The sequence below is a fragment of the Austrofundulus limnaeus genome, unplaced genomic scaffold (genome assembly GCF_001266775.1).
Source record: "Austrofundulus limnaeus strain Quisiro unplaced genomic scaffold, Austrofundulus_limnaeus-1.0 Scaffold111, whole genome shotgun sequence".
NCBI lineage: Eukaryota > Metazoa > Chordata > Actinopteri > Cyprinodontiformes > Rivulidae > Austrofundulus > Austrofundulus limnaeus.
In genome coordinates, this window is record NW_013952513.1 from 1,587,944 (window position 1) to 1,603,084 (window position 15,141).

At 40.3% G+C, this 15,141-nt stretch overlaps 1 protein-coding gene across 6 annotated transcripts in view; it reads left to right on the plus strand.

The window, feature by feature from the left end:
* The window catches only part of LOC106521586 (ELAV like neuron-specific RNA binding protein 4), a gene marked incomplete at its 3' end in the record, with an annotated part of 55,400 nt that overhangs the window by 36,743 nt on the left and 3,516 nt on the right, over positions 1-15,141 (plus strand). For all 6 annotated transcript variants that reach the window (XM_014014229.1, XM_014014230.1, XM_014014232.1 and 3 more), the window contains 2 exon segments: positions 774-1,020; positions 13,394-13,497. In XM_014014229.1, coding sequence (XP_013869683.1) covers positions 774-1,020; positions 13,394-13,497 — 351 coding nt within the window.

The window sequence follows — 15,141 nt, forward strand, 5'->3', positions numbered from 1 at the left end:
AGGCAGATGTCAACCAGCAGTTACGCCTGAAAATCAAAAATGTTTCAGATTTATGCAAGCAGCTGTTGGTGTCAGAGTGCAGGGATGGTTAAAAGTGGATTAAACCTGATTGGATAGAAAAAAAAGTCTTTCCATCCAAAAAGATCTTGAAATAAAAAAAGAACACACTTTGGAACATGTACTCTTTCAAGAATCTCCTGCTAACAAATAAGAACGCCGGTGAAAATGTAACGGTTCAGGATTATCAGTCCAACTATTGAACCATGCTTTATATTAAACTTTATACTCTCACATTATTGGTAGATAAGTTTAAACTAAACCACTCAAATTGTTCAACAAGATCATTTGTAAAACAAGAGGCTAAGCAAAGTAAAAAACAACAACTTTATAAGGTTTAGTAGAATTTGAACTGTCATTTCAGCTATGCAACATAAAATGTTAGATTTTTTTTTTTTTATAATAGCTGTTTATGCAACTATTAAGAAGATAAACTATGTGGTGCAAATCTGTTAAAAGCTCCCAAACTTCCATGGAATTTATTCACATTTTTGTAAAAGATTTTGTTACATTTAATTTCCATAGGATGCAATTAGTTGGAAAAAAACACGTCCCAGTTGAATTTTAATACCTGTTAGTGCTTGCTTTTGAGGCATCCAATCTATTTTATTAAGCTGTTTTGAAAGACTTTTAGGTTTTGCTAGTCTGTCATCTGTCCCTTATTATTTTTCTCATCCAATTCTTTTTTTTTTTGTCTTCTCATTCCCCACTCTCAGATCATCAGTAACATGGAGGCTCCGGTGACAAATGGCCCCAGCGGCGGAGGCACCACAGCTAACGGGCCGACCTCGAACAGCCGCGGTTGCCCCTCGCCCATGCAGACCGGGCCGACGAACGACGACAGCAAGACAAACCTCATCGTGAACTACCTGCCCCAGAACATGACCCAGGAGGAATTCCGCAGCCTGTTTGGCAGCATCGGCGAAATCGAGTCCTGCAAGCTAGTGCGCGATAAGATTACAGGTAGGAGACGGAAGTTTTTTACTTTGAAATGTAAAGCAAACAGGAAGGTGACATTAGCTTACGTTCATCAACACGTTTCGCTGAAGTAAAACCACTAAAAAAAAAAGACCAGCACAGAGGCCAAACAGTTCAACTGGTTCCAGTTTTTATTTACAACACGCAGAGCTCCATCTTCACCCTCAGGGCGTTCGAGCGTGGCGACTCAGCAGTGCAGCAAAGTGCCACATGTTCTCCAGAGGTGTTTAAATGAAGCAGCACTTTGTGGCGCTAATCACGGCTGTAATCTGGGCGTAGCGGCTGTGTGGGTGGCCACGCAGCAGATGGGTTGGAAGTGGGGACGGGGGGTTGCAGCTTTGTGATAATGCTCCATAATGGCTTTCATTTTAGATCCTACTTACTGACACTCTAGTCTTGCTAATCTCATTTAAGAGCAGCAGGCAGGGGGGACGGCAACACACAAACATAACGTAGGTGCACAATGTGTGACATAATCAATACATTTTAATTTCTGAACCAAAGATTGGTAGAAAGGACAGTTTGGCTGCGACAGAGAAATGGCAAAGCTCTTGGCTCTCACTCCTACAAATATTTCTGCTGTGATTTCTCTTCAGGACCATCTTCCTCTTGTGCTGTAATGGGTCACAAAATGGAGCCTGAGAGTCAGGCACACCGGGATAATGGTGGATGTGTTCAAAAATAACACGCTGTCATCATCACTACCGCCATGTTCCCTCTTCAGCTGATTTGTTCTTTAAGTGTGATTTGCCAAGCAGCGGCAGCGAGGAACTGACAGATACTCGGAGTTTAAAGCGAGTCGAATCGCTGTAAACCTGCTCAAACCCGTAAACGGAGCCCAGGAAGGGTAGAGAAAGTCGGCTGGCTCGCTACGGTGCCTCTCTGCCACAAGGACTAACTGATGACTTTGCATCAATGCAAAAAGTTAAAAATACATCCTGCCCTCCCTCCATCTTCCCACCGTGGTGTTTTGCCTGTTTCGCGCTCCCATGGGTGCAATTTTCCCATGCAAACTTTTAGGCTCAACAAAGCACACGTTCCTTCCAGCAGGGAACGCCAAGAGGCTTCACGCTCTCTAACAGTCATCCAAATCATTAACAAACGAAGCCAGCTTTGTGAAAAGGGAGGTGGAAAATTTAAAGAGATCTTTTTTGTTTTTTCTAAGCTGAAGCGCACACCTGTGCTCCCCTTCATCCATCATGCATATCTACAAATGAATGCAAGCAGGTCCAATTCGAAGATCTAGAGATTTTTTTTATTAATATTTCTATGTGAGTTAAGATTTAGGGAGCTTTCTTTTTTTTTCTTTGTTGAAATTTCAAAGTGAGCGTGTTCTGTAGTTACGTATTCATGCTGATGGGAATAAAAAGGCTCGTTTTTGCTTCACACGCTGCTACTCCGAATCAGGAGTACAAAAGAGGTTTTTCCGAAGTTAAATAAATTCACAATATATTCATAAATGCGTTTGGAAAAATATGTTTAGCCGTGAAAGAGAGTGGTTGCCCTCGGCAAGGCTTCTGCATCAGCTTTAATGTATCAAACGCGAACAAACTCGCTTCAGACCAACAATATTTGGCATGTGTTTGCACCTCTGTTTCCTGTTCGAATCCTGACTAACCTGCTGACAAGGTGTTAGCACTTGAGCCTCTCGGAGGAATGAGAGACAGGCAGGTCTTCAGCATCCTCTCTCGCTTCCTGCGGACTCGCTCTTGTCAAATCCAATGACGCCAGGGTGGCGTGAGGCTCAGGCGGGCGCTGGCAGGCGGAGACACTTCAGCTTTGTCTGTCACCCTGGCTGACTTCAGCTGGTAGAGAAGCGACCTCTGGGGTGTCTTTCTTGTTTCCCCGTACGCCTGCCTGCCTGCTCGCCTACCTTCATGCACCCACTTCTGCCAGGTGCTCTCGCAACATGCAGAAGACACGCAGGTTAATCTTTTATTTAAAGCGAGCTTACACAAATCTCTCGGAAACCCACACAAACGCACCTTTACACGAGCAGTGGACTTCCACCTGTTCTCTTCTTTAGCCTATGTAGACTTGAAGAAAACACATTGAGTGTTTTTTTTTTTAACGGAGCTCAAATAAATGGGAACATTTTCTCTCAATAATAGAGTGAGTGCCTGGCACAGAGGTTAGAGAATGAGAGCCTGTGATCAGAAGGTCGCCAGTTCGGATTCCCAAAATGTTCCATTAAAATGTGGGCGGGAAAGGTGAAGCACCCACCTTCTTTTGCACCACTCTGGGCCCTTGAGCAAGGCTCTTAACCCTCACATCTGCTCTCTCAGGTGCCCTAGATGGCAGCCCCCTGCTCTATTCATGCATCAGGACCTGGTGAACTCGACCTCGTGCAAATTTGCTTAATGGCGACCCCTGAAATGGACGCAGCCGAAAGAAGAAAAAATCCATAATACGGTTTGAAATGTACAATGGAGTATTAGGGCCAGACGATGCGTTTTTTAATTTCTTTTTTTTAATAGACGAGAATAAAGTCATAATATTAGAGAATAAAGTTGTACGTGAATAAAGTCTAAATAATAGGATAATAAAGACAGATTTTTACGAGAACAAAGTCGTCTAATATTATAAGAACTCCTGCACAACAAAGCAGTCCTACCATTGCATTAAAATGAGGAATGTTGTGAACCTTGTGAAGTCATTCTATGGTATTGGTGTTATTTAACTCTATGGATTCATATGATAAACTGAGGCCGCATGGCATTGCATTAATGGTTGCTTTGATGGATTTAGTTGTCAGATGGAAGTGTATTACCCTAACAGTGACCCATAAGTAATCATGGACTACCTTCTTAACACAGTAGCTATGTTTACATGCACAAAATTCTTTGATAGAAGTACTGAGAAGCGCAGAGTTGCCAACCTTTCCTAAAAAAAAACAGAAGAAGAAGTTCTACTTCCGTCAACAACATAAACAAACGTTTTTATGGTTTGTTTTGTTTTTTGTTTTTTGTTTTTTTATCTTCTGAGTGCCCAGAATGGACCTGCTCCAGCTTGAAATAACAGTGGAGACATTACTGCACTTCATGTTCCTACACCTTCAAACTTCAACACGTTCAATAATTTTGAGCTCTTTCAAAGTTTCTAATAGAAATGTTTTATCGCTAACTGACCAATTTTCCTTCCCCATATTATCATCTAGCCAGGTGGGAATACTTCAGGTTGACATAGGGCAGGGCTATTCAACTAAATTGCTCCAGGGGCCACAGTTAATGCAGAACAACGACACAGGGGCTGAACTTCCAGCAATTAAAATCATTTTGTAAACAAACCAAGTATTACAAAGGTTTGTTACCTTTGAATTAGTTTATTTTGCTGCATTTAATCATGAATACAACATACAGAACCCTATGTAATAAATGTAGTGATGGTAAAACAATATCAAAAACAAAAATAACCCATTCTGCCTCCTACTTTACACAAATATTTTTAACATATTTGAACTGCCAAATTTTTAAACCAATTTTATTTTCACTTTCATAGTTTTACCTTCAACTGCTTGTAGTTTTACCTGTCTTAGATATTCATAGAATTTTTTTACCAGCTTCTAGTCAAGATTCTGACATTTCTGAGATACCAAGCATGTCTATGTCTATCTAAAAGAGCTTAAAGTAATTAAAGTAGAAAACCGGGGGTTGGGACTTAAGAGATGAATGTACCAATTGGCGGGCCACATTTTGGTCACTCGCGGGCTGGATTTGGCCCGCGGGCCACCAATTGAATAGCCCTGACATAGGGTGCACATCTGTAGCCAGGTCAGTTTTCTACAACCAGAATAACATGATCAGAATAAATGTTTACATGCACGACGTTCAGATTAACAATCAGCATAAACCACTCCTCTCATTCAGATTACAAATTAATTCAGATGAATCTGATCAGAATATTCTGACTGGGGTATTGACACGACTCATTTTTATTCTAAGTACTTATGTCTATGTAAACATAGGTAGTGACACACATTAAAGGCTGTACGCAGCAAAAACAAGCCAAAAATGAACATCATGTAAGATTATAACTTTATTCTAATAATAATAATAATAATAATAATAATAATAATAATAATAATAATAATAATAATAATAATAATAATAATAGTAGTCAGGCCCTAATACTTTGTTGTAGAAATGCTTATGTAACATTTAAGATTGTGAGCTACGTATAAATAAGCACACTTGAAGCACTTTGTGAGCATTGCAAATCTAAAAGTTCTTTCTTACTGTTTTTTTTTTACTATAAGTAAACACAAAAGCCTTTTTTGAGAGTTGGAGGGGGAAAAAAATTGAGTGTGGGATCGTCATTCCCAGAACGGAATTGACTGATCCTTGTCAGTAAGTCATTTCACGGGATAATTTTTTCTGCATCAGCTGCATTTCTGCAGAAGAAATGAATCCATTTGTTTTCATAATCATATGGAGGAGAAGTAAATAGCTTTTTTATGCTGCAACAAGAACTGACTGCATTGGTGAGTTGGGTATTATTTTATGGGCGACCAGTATTTGCATTTTTATATTGTGGTGAATATTACAGTGGCCAAAAACTCAACAGCATTACAACGTCGATAGCCTTTTTTTCTGCCTACTTGTTTTTCTTGGGTAATGGCATTTGCGAGGCTTCAGCGTCAAAGTCGCCTCACCTCTTATGAATGTGAAATGCATTCCATCAGTTTATGCATTCCAAGTAATTCTTATTTCTGCATTCATCCCTGTAAAAACATCATTCCAAAGCGCACCGATTGGGGCTGCTCAGTGCTCACCACTCTAGTCACCTTCCATGTGCTGGTTTCGTACATGTAATCTGGGGAACTGATGCAAATCATAGTGACAATGTAGCAAGGCAAGCAGATGTTGGTTATGAAAAATAAATGGACTGTGATGTCAGATGTTCATGCTGGCGCACCTCTGACAGACAGCAGCTTCAGTTCTTTATGAAAGCCTGCTGTGGGTCCAGTTCCTACATCAGGACAGGTACATCTTATTCAGATGTTAGTGTGGGGGAGAAAAAACTCTTAGATTTAAGCAGATTTAGCTGAATCTGCATGTAAAAGTCTGAGTTTCATTAGTCCCACTGATCACTTTGTATTACTGTGTCAACAGAAATTGTTGCAGATACAAACTTGTCTTTCAATTCAAATTATTTTCACAAGGATGATGCACAAAATCAGTCTTGCATATTAAATAATGTTAATCCACACAGGATGACTGGCAAAACAAAAAAATCCTCCCAGCTGTTTCCAGTTTGCTGTTTTTGTCCCTGGGTAAGTTCTTAAAGTAAACTAAAAGTCTAACTATCATTACAAATATGCATCATAATAACCTCAAAGAACTTATTTATACTGTTGGTACTAATTACGTGATTAAGAGCAATACAAAATTTTTTAAAGGAGATGTATCCTGTTTTTAAATCCTTCTTTTTTACATTTAAATCATTCACTTGGGCTCTATATAAGTGGAACTGCAACCCTTTGGTCTAAAAGCCTCCTTATTGTAACTCCACAAGCCCCTCTTTCACCCTTTTTCTGAATTGTGTCTCAGATCAGGTCGTTTTGATGCTGGCTCTTTAAATGCAAACAAGGTGCTTCACATCCCTCTAGCTTCTAGAGCGGTTAATTCTACTTTGTTAGAGGGGTTTACATCTATGCAGCAGTGCGGAAAATTAAACTCAAAAAGTGTTTTTTGCATATGTCTCTAGATTTGTTAAAAATTTCCTTTTATTTATTTCTTATAAAACTGAACAGGCTGAAAAATATGACCCAAACAGAATATAAAGGTGCCTTTGTAGCACCAAGAGAGACTAAATTGAACTTTTCTGCACTCATAGAGAGTCCAAGTGCACAACAAAATGTATTTAATGGATTAAAGTGGATTTTGCATGATATGTCCTCTTTAAGCAAGTTAAGCCATTTTATCCAACATCAATTCTAAAACTTCTACCTACAATATATTTTTATGTAGTATAAAAAAATTCTACAAACTGCTAAAACCTTTTTGAAAGCCACGCTGTGTATTTTAAAGTTTTATTTTTTCTTTTTTACCTCACACACAGGCTGCATTTATCTGAACCTGAAATAGTCTGAAGGCTGCGGAGAGTGTGAACAAAGCTGACATGGAAAGAGATGAAAAAGGGATTTCACATCTATAAAGCCAGGTATTAGGAGAGATGACAGGCTCAGGGGTGCATACACAAGCAGGCAGGCGTGCATTAAAGTTTTAGAGTCCCAAGAATGTCCCGTGTCTCCTCTCGGTACCCTCACTCCCTCCGCTTCCCTTCCCTTCTTCGTAGACTCAGAATTGGCCATCCTGAGCTGGCTTGGCTGCGCTGTACCTCTTGTGACCCACCTCATGTCAGACAACCTCTGTCCCATCTCATTTCACTCTGAGTGGCCTTTACATGGAACACTGGGGCTCCCCTGGTGCCAGCCTCAGATCCAGAGGCTGAGCTGGCCTCTGAGCCGGCTCCTCAGCCTCCAACCTTTCACTCTGGGCAGGCAGGAACGAGCCAGACAAAGCGGGCGGAGGGGTGAAAACAGAAGAGCTAATCTCTCGTTCAGCATGTTAGGCTCCTCAATCTGACATAGGAGGGTTATCCATGTTTCCAAGGGGGTGGGGGTTCTCGGTATACCAATTTTTTTTTCCATTTGACTCCACAGCTACTCCGCTTAACAACAAGCCCACACACTTCAGGCTGCAGTCCACTGGCCCCAAGGCTCAGGGTTCCACCATGAGGGGGTGGCTTACATGTGGATGTGTGGTGTTTTTTTTTTTTTTTTGTCCCTGAGCTTCTACGTAGGCAAGCGTGTGTCTGTGTGTGTGTGTTGGTGGAAGCAGGGCCTTGGGAACTGAGAGTGGGAGCCTCCTGACTGCAACATTGGCTGCTACCTTGGCAACCCAGGAGGGAAAGATGTGTTGAATGAGTGAGTGGGAGAGGGATCTACAGCCGATGCGTTGGTGCGGGGGATGCGACTCTGTTTATGAATTTACTTATTTAAATGGGCTCAATGTATGCCAAATGTTATGCTCTTACTGTACTCCGAGTGTTTAAGCCAGTGTACGCTTTTGTTCTTTTTTGTGTTCATCCCTCTGCCGATTTCTCATGGGGGTCCACCAGTGTCTTTGAGATAACTGAAGCATAGTTTGACACGGAGCTGTGACAGGGTAGCTTTTTAAATGTTGAGAAGCTCCAGCCAATCAAAAATAGCTCTACCTTGGGTGGCTGTAGCAGCAAGAGACAGAAAGATGGGCAGAAGCACGTAATTTAAATGCACTCTTTTTTTTCCTCCTTGTGTTGCTGTAAAAGTTTTATTCTAATTGAGCAAATTAGCCTTTTTTATTTAATTTTATTTTTTAGTTATAGCGGTGCTTTGGCATTATCAGCTCATAGCTCTCATGATCTCTGCATGCTGTACCTCCCCCTCACTATTTTTTGCTTTGCAGACCCTCTTCTCACTTGTGAATGACAGAAATATTTGGATGGTGACAGGGTGTGGGAAATAGTGGGCAAGAAAAAAAAAAAGCCTGCAAAGATTCCCTCTTAACCACCCCCCCCCCCCCCAAAAGATTCATGCAGTTTATTGTTGTTTTTTTACACCAAGGCCATTGTTTGCTGCAGATTCCTCGTTTTTTTAAATATCTAATCTACACAGAAACAAAAGGAAAAAGCTTAATTAATTTTAATTTAACGTTGCTGGTGCACTCAGAGCGGAGGCATTTTCTACTGCCATTATGTTCAAATTCTAACACCTGTTTTGACAACAGTGTCCACAGTGCAAATTAACTTTTTGATTAATGCCTGCATAATTTCAGAGAATATTATTAGGAACAATAGAGCTGCAGTAAGAGAGACTGTAAAATCTGCTCTTGCAGACACGTGTTTCATTTGGTGGCTCCCACTTCAGATCAAAGCGTGTATAGTGCGCTGTGTGAGCCTTGTCTGATGATAGTATGAGATGAAGATGCTTTCATGTCTGCAGAGCAAGGCTATTAGTCACATAAAACAACAAAGGGTACAAAATAATGACAGACAATATGCTCTAGAGTCTCTTATTTGTGTATTTTATAACATATGATTGTGTACTATACTGTGGCCTCTCACGGTGTTATTATATTTTGTAACTTGATTGTATACCTGGAAATTCAGAGTAGCCGCACATGCATCCACTTTGCCTTTGTTTGTGCCCGTCAAATAAAAATCTGTGTAATTTTGCAATGGTATGTTAGTGTCAATGTACTCCAGCATCCTCTTAAAGTGTGTGTGTGTGTGCACAATAGGGGTTGGGGGGAGGGGTGGGGGGGTGAAATTACACATTAGTGCTAGCAGACAGGACACCAGCTTAAAGTACACTCATTTTCTCATCTCCTATGGGCATCCTGCTGCTCCTCAGGAAACAAATAATGCCTTAGTCATAACCCCTTACCAACACACCAAATCATAGGAAGAGCTTTAGAATAGCTCTAGAAATAACAATGCTGTTTCTCTAGAAATAGAAATTATTTTAGCCTACCTCCCTATAATCCACGCTCAATTCCATACGAAGGTCTGTGAAAACACTGGATATAGGTTCACCTCAGACCCATTTTGTACTTCTCTTTGTGGTTCCCCTTGTGAGGAGACAGAAATGTGCCATTCTTTGTAGCTAATTCATGCATAATGGCAACCTTCTATACATTCATGTATGCATACTCCACATCAGTTACATCAAAACTCATTTTCACCAAGGGGCACATGAGCGTTATGGTGGTCCTCAAAGGGCCAGCTGTAATTAACTTTTACGTTTTGTGTTTAACTTTGACTAAACATGAAACTTCACGTTCCTCATCTCAGCACCAAAAACAAAAAATAACTGAGCTCTACGTGGTATGTCCTGCATAGAAACAACTTTTTAACATGTCATCTTATAAACACTGAAAAGTGGTGCGTGTACGAAATGTGAAATAATACAGAAATACTATTAAAAGTACAGTTAAAGGAGTTTTACTCACTGTTGAGTTGCGGTGAGTAGTTGCTATATTGAATTCTGAACTCTCCCAATTTCTGACGGAATTCCCACTGGAGGGACGTTCCAGTTTAAATTTACAAAATCCCACTTCCCAACACAATTGGGCCTAAGGAAATGTATATTTTACACTGTGAATTTTGTGGATTACCGGCTATTTTTTAACCCTGTGCACCTCCACCTAGTGGTGGGATGCCTTCATTTTGTGGGTAAAATAATCTACATGCATTATGGGAAATGGAGTTTATGGTCAAAGCTGGCTTTAAAGCAGCACACACTTATTTTAAAACAATACATCTTTGAAGCTGTCACGGGCCTCATAATATGCTGTGGAGGGCCACATTTGGCCCACAGACCTTGAGTTTGACGCATGTGCTTTACATCGTCAACTTTGCAGATTTTTGTAGTCAATAGGTTGCTTTTTGATGATCTAAAGGTATTTTTCAAGCTTGCTGATTAGCTTTGTCACATAGCCTCTGATGTCTTTCTTCAGTAATTCTAAATAGTGAATATTTTGTATTTGTGATTTTTATATGTAACACAGAAGTGTTGTTTTTTAAAATACTACAGAAAATGCTTACAATATTAGCCATTTTTATTCTTTTCAGTCAGTTTTGAACTGTCGGATGAAATTTCCAAACACTTCTGTTGCGTTTTAAGTTGCTGTTCAGCAGAAGTCCAAGTAAACAGACTGACTGATTCTTCTTTTATTCTCATTATATTAAAATACTCTGAGCTGACCTTGCTCTCCAGTAAGACTCCATGCTAAGTTAAGTGCTGCAGAGACGTTTTTTTAAAGTGCGTCAGAGCTGTGCCTAGCCGAGGTGTGTCAAGCCGGAACTGAGATGGTGTGATCCAAATTCAAACAGCATGCTGGGCTTTTCCTGCTGGGGGACAACTGAGGCGGATACAGAGAGGTGCTTTGATTGGCTGAACTCAACCTCTCTGCCTGTTGAGTCTGTGTGCATTCGCTGTAGGTTTGTGACTTTGAACTTCTTACAGCATCACTTTCATGTGTGTCTGCGCAGATAGGACCAAAGTTCGAAACGACGTGTTTTCATCCTTTGACTTCTTGAAATGACAGCACATCAAACATTGTATTTACAGGCCTGTCCTTCCAGTCCTCACTATCCTGGTGTGAAGACAAACTCTCAACTGCTCGTGTTGATCCATGTGTACCACTGAGAGATGTACAGTATGTATGTGCGCGTATGTGTGCATCTGCCAGTGTGGTGTGTTTGTGTTACGTCTCTCACCTATCCATGTAAATTCCAGGGAGTCAGGCAGTCGACTGCTAACTGCCTGCTGTTAGCTGCTCTGCGCCAGGCTGCAGACGGTGGGTGGAAACCCCTGCTGGAGCTTCTCTGAAACTGTAGGCAGATGTCTTCCTCTGTCTATCCTCTTCTCCGGCTCACCTGGGGAATGATGCTTGCCAGCGAGCCCTGCTCCTACCTTCATCCTTCCAACTCTGGAGGTTGTTACAGTTGCTAAAAACAGAGAGAAGACATGGACGGGGATGAAAACAGAAACCAAACTGGGGCTAGTATCACCATGTTTAGAACATATAGTAAATGTAAAGGATGGTCACAGTCAAACAAAAGGGTTTTTGTTTGTTTTAATCCATGGCTGACTTGTGTGAAGGCCCACACACATAAGTAAAGCCTGATACTACACAGACATTAGCTGCTTTACATCATCAGCATTCATCGTTTCCAGCTGCTGCCTGGACAGCCTCGTAAACACAGAGTAGCCATCCTACGTAGCATCGAGCACCACCCAATCTGTCTGGAAGATGTGCTTGAGTGCTGTTTGCCAGCATATTTTGCTGAAGGTGAGGAAAGTGCAAGGAAAACGGAAGGCGAAAGTGAGAGTGATTGCAAATAAGATCGAGCGCTATTACAAGTACTAGGTGCTCAGCCTTCTTCCTCAGTCAAAAATTCAATATATTTAAAGTAGTTTATGTTTGAAACGTTGCTGGGACGACTTTGCAAACCACGAGTCGAGAGTCAGAGATGAAGGAGAGAGTAAAGAGAGAACGGCCAGTTATAAATAGCAGAAGTCTCCCCAGGATGGCAGGTTTTTAATTAACAATAGAGTGCCTGATAATCCACTGTTAATCCAAAAGAGAAGAGGGAGGAGAGCCGAGAAGAAGAGGAAAATTGTCAGCTGTTTGATGTTAAGACTACAAGTCCCTTCTGGCCTTTCCCCCTGCTTGCTTCTGAGCTGTTCTGCGCTGTGATATCCATAGCCCGAATGTATTTATTTAGTGAAAGAGCCATGCTCCATATTTTGTGATTCACTTTGTCTCTCACTAACCACTGTCTGTTCCCATTAGTGGGAATGTTGTGCGCACTGCTCCTCCTAAACTGCCAAAGATTCTCAGTGCTTGTGTGTGGCATTTGTGGGTAGGGGCTATTTGTTGAAAACCAGCAGACTGAGGGTCCTGATGGGGCTGGTAGGGGGTGTCTGGTTAAAGCCCTAAGCATGTTGAAAGGCCTGATCCACTGGGGAAACACTGAAGATTCAAGCCTTCGCTCTCAAAGGGAGATGGTTATTTAAAACACTCTGAGCTTAGAGGGAAATTGGTGCTGGATTTTTCTTTTTTTTAGGCATTTGCAATGTCAACTTAGTTGTTTGTACTTGAAATAAAATCGATTATATAGATAAGACAGAATGACAAAGTTAAACTAAAAATAAATGATTCAGGTCATGTCTTTAAAGTGCCTTTGACATCAAATTTTTGTAGTACATATGAATGCATATTTGGAAAGATAACACTGATAACATATCATAAAATAAATTTTACATCACCAAGATGAACAGTTAAGAAATTTGAATGTGCAGTTACAGGAAGTGATGTCAAAGGGGAATGTCTGAACGTGAACAGAGCTTTGTTACATTGCTAACAACACAGACTGTAGAGAATCTGATGTTTCTTTTAGATCATGTTGATCAGAGAGATAAGAAGAGTCAGAGTTCAAATAACATTGTTTCAAGATGGAAAAGTTCCCTTTCATAAAGAGTTCCCCTTTGATGTCACTTCCTGTTTCACTTTGGTTGAGCCAAGTTCAAAAGAATAACTGCCAGTTATGTGGCAAAATGGGTAAAATCCTGTGTATTCTGAATATCGTTTTTTTTTTACTTTTTGTAACAAGCAGTTATGTTAATATTTTCCCTTTTAAAGAACAGCATTTAAAAATGTTTTAATCTCTACATCACATTTCAGCTTTCACATCAAGCCAAGTTCAGATAACAGTGAAACTTTCACTCCTAACTGAATTCAAAACAAGATATGAATAAAAGCCACACTTTCTAACTTTCATTTGCCTTTTCCATTTCTTGATATTTCAGGGCAGAGTCTTGGCTACGGCTTTGTAAACTACATTGACCCAAAGGACGCAGAGAAAGCCATCAACACATTAAACGGACTCAGACTTCAGACGAAAACAATCAAGGTAATCAGTGCTGCATTCATTTTATTTACAATCTAAATAAACAGCTTCAAAAGGAAGAAATAAGAACTCTGTTTTATCGGGTGTTATAGAACGTTGTGGAGGTCATGTTGAATTAAAAGGCTGCTTTCTTCTGGCTGAGAGGCCTTTTAGATAGAGATGCTGTTACGGAATGTGCTGGAGGGCGAGATTAGATTAACATGCTTGGGCCACAGGAATAAAAAGACCATCGAAATCAAAGAGACGTGTTAAACAGCTTGTGATTGAGGCTGATATGCTCATTATGTTTCTGAATGCTAAAATGTAAAGGTAAAATTGTACTATATATATATAGTGCTAAGTAAAAGGACAGAAACATGTCTGCTTTTTTATTTAGAAAAATTAGTGAGGCCTCTCATATTTCTTTATCATTGTAACTGAGTACTACATTATTTAAGCAGCATGACTAAAAGCCTCAATTAGTTGTTGTTAGTGAGGTAAGATGAATATATCGGTCTTTCGTTTGAATAAATAAAGGCTTAAAAAACAGAATACTCACATGTATTTAATTTGCAAATGTTTTACAGCAACATATGCATCTTATTGCTAATCAGATTTCCTATCTCATATCTGCTGCTGCTCCTCTCTGGTTGTGTTGCTATTAAAACGAGATGTAATCTGTTGCTCTGTGGCAATCCCTGGCTTCTTGTTTTCTGTCATCCGACTTAATCTGATCTAGTCCAGCCTAATGGAATCTAATAGGGATGGGATTATCTTGTTTTCATGTGATGGATCCCACAGAAAATCCCTCCATTCCCTAGAGAGCCTAAACTGTCTGGTTTGACTCTTATCAACATGGTGTTCCATCTCCAGAATAGAAACGTCAAATAGTCTGACTTGTTTGTCAATGGATGGTGGAAATGTGTATTTGTCTGTAATGATATTATAAGCAATTTAAACACTTGTGGGCTAAAAATGGTTAATTAGGTTTGTGCTGGCATTTAAACACATGCATTTGTAGCTGCACAACTTTCCAGTGAAAATTCATTTTCTTTACCCACTTGTTCCTGATGAGGGCCGGCCATTGGGTGAAAGGAGGGTGACGCCCAGGTCGCCAGCCAATCACAGACCCACACAAAGATGATTGAAACAACCGTTCACACTCGCACCTAAGGACAATTTAGAGTTGGCAGTAACACAATATGTATGGTTTTGGACTGTGAGTGGAAATCAGAAAACACATGGAGAAAAATGCACACATCCAAGCAAAAAGGTTCACCTGGAAGTTGGACCAACAACCGCTTTGCTGCAAGCTAACAGAGCTCAATAACTGATCCACCATGCAGCCAATTTACTAAACAAAGATTACAACACAGAGCTAAAATACTTCTGCGAAAAGGTTCGGAATAAATAATATGCTACCTGAGATTCTGACTGTGCTGATGAGCTAACGACTAGTTTGAATGGGGTCAAAGTGATTTTAAGTCACGAAACAGCAAACTAAAAAATTCATAGCTAGTCATACAAAAGCCTTTTGAAAAATGATTGCGCTAATATAATTTTTACATTTGCATACATATCTACGCTTCCACTATTTGGAATTGCAAATAATCATAGAATTCTATGTGAATAACTGTGTAATGCAAAATATATTGATGTGCGGGGGGG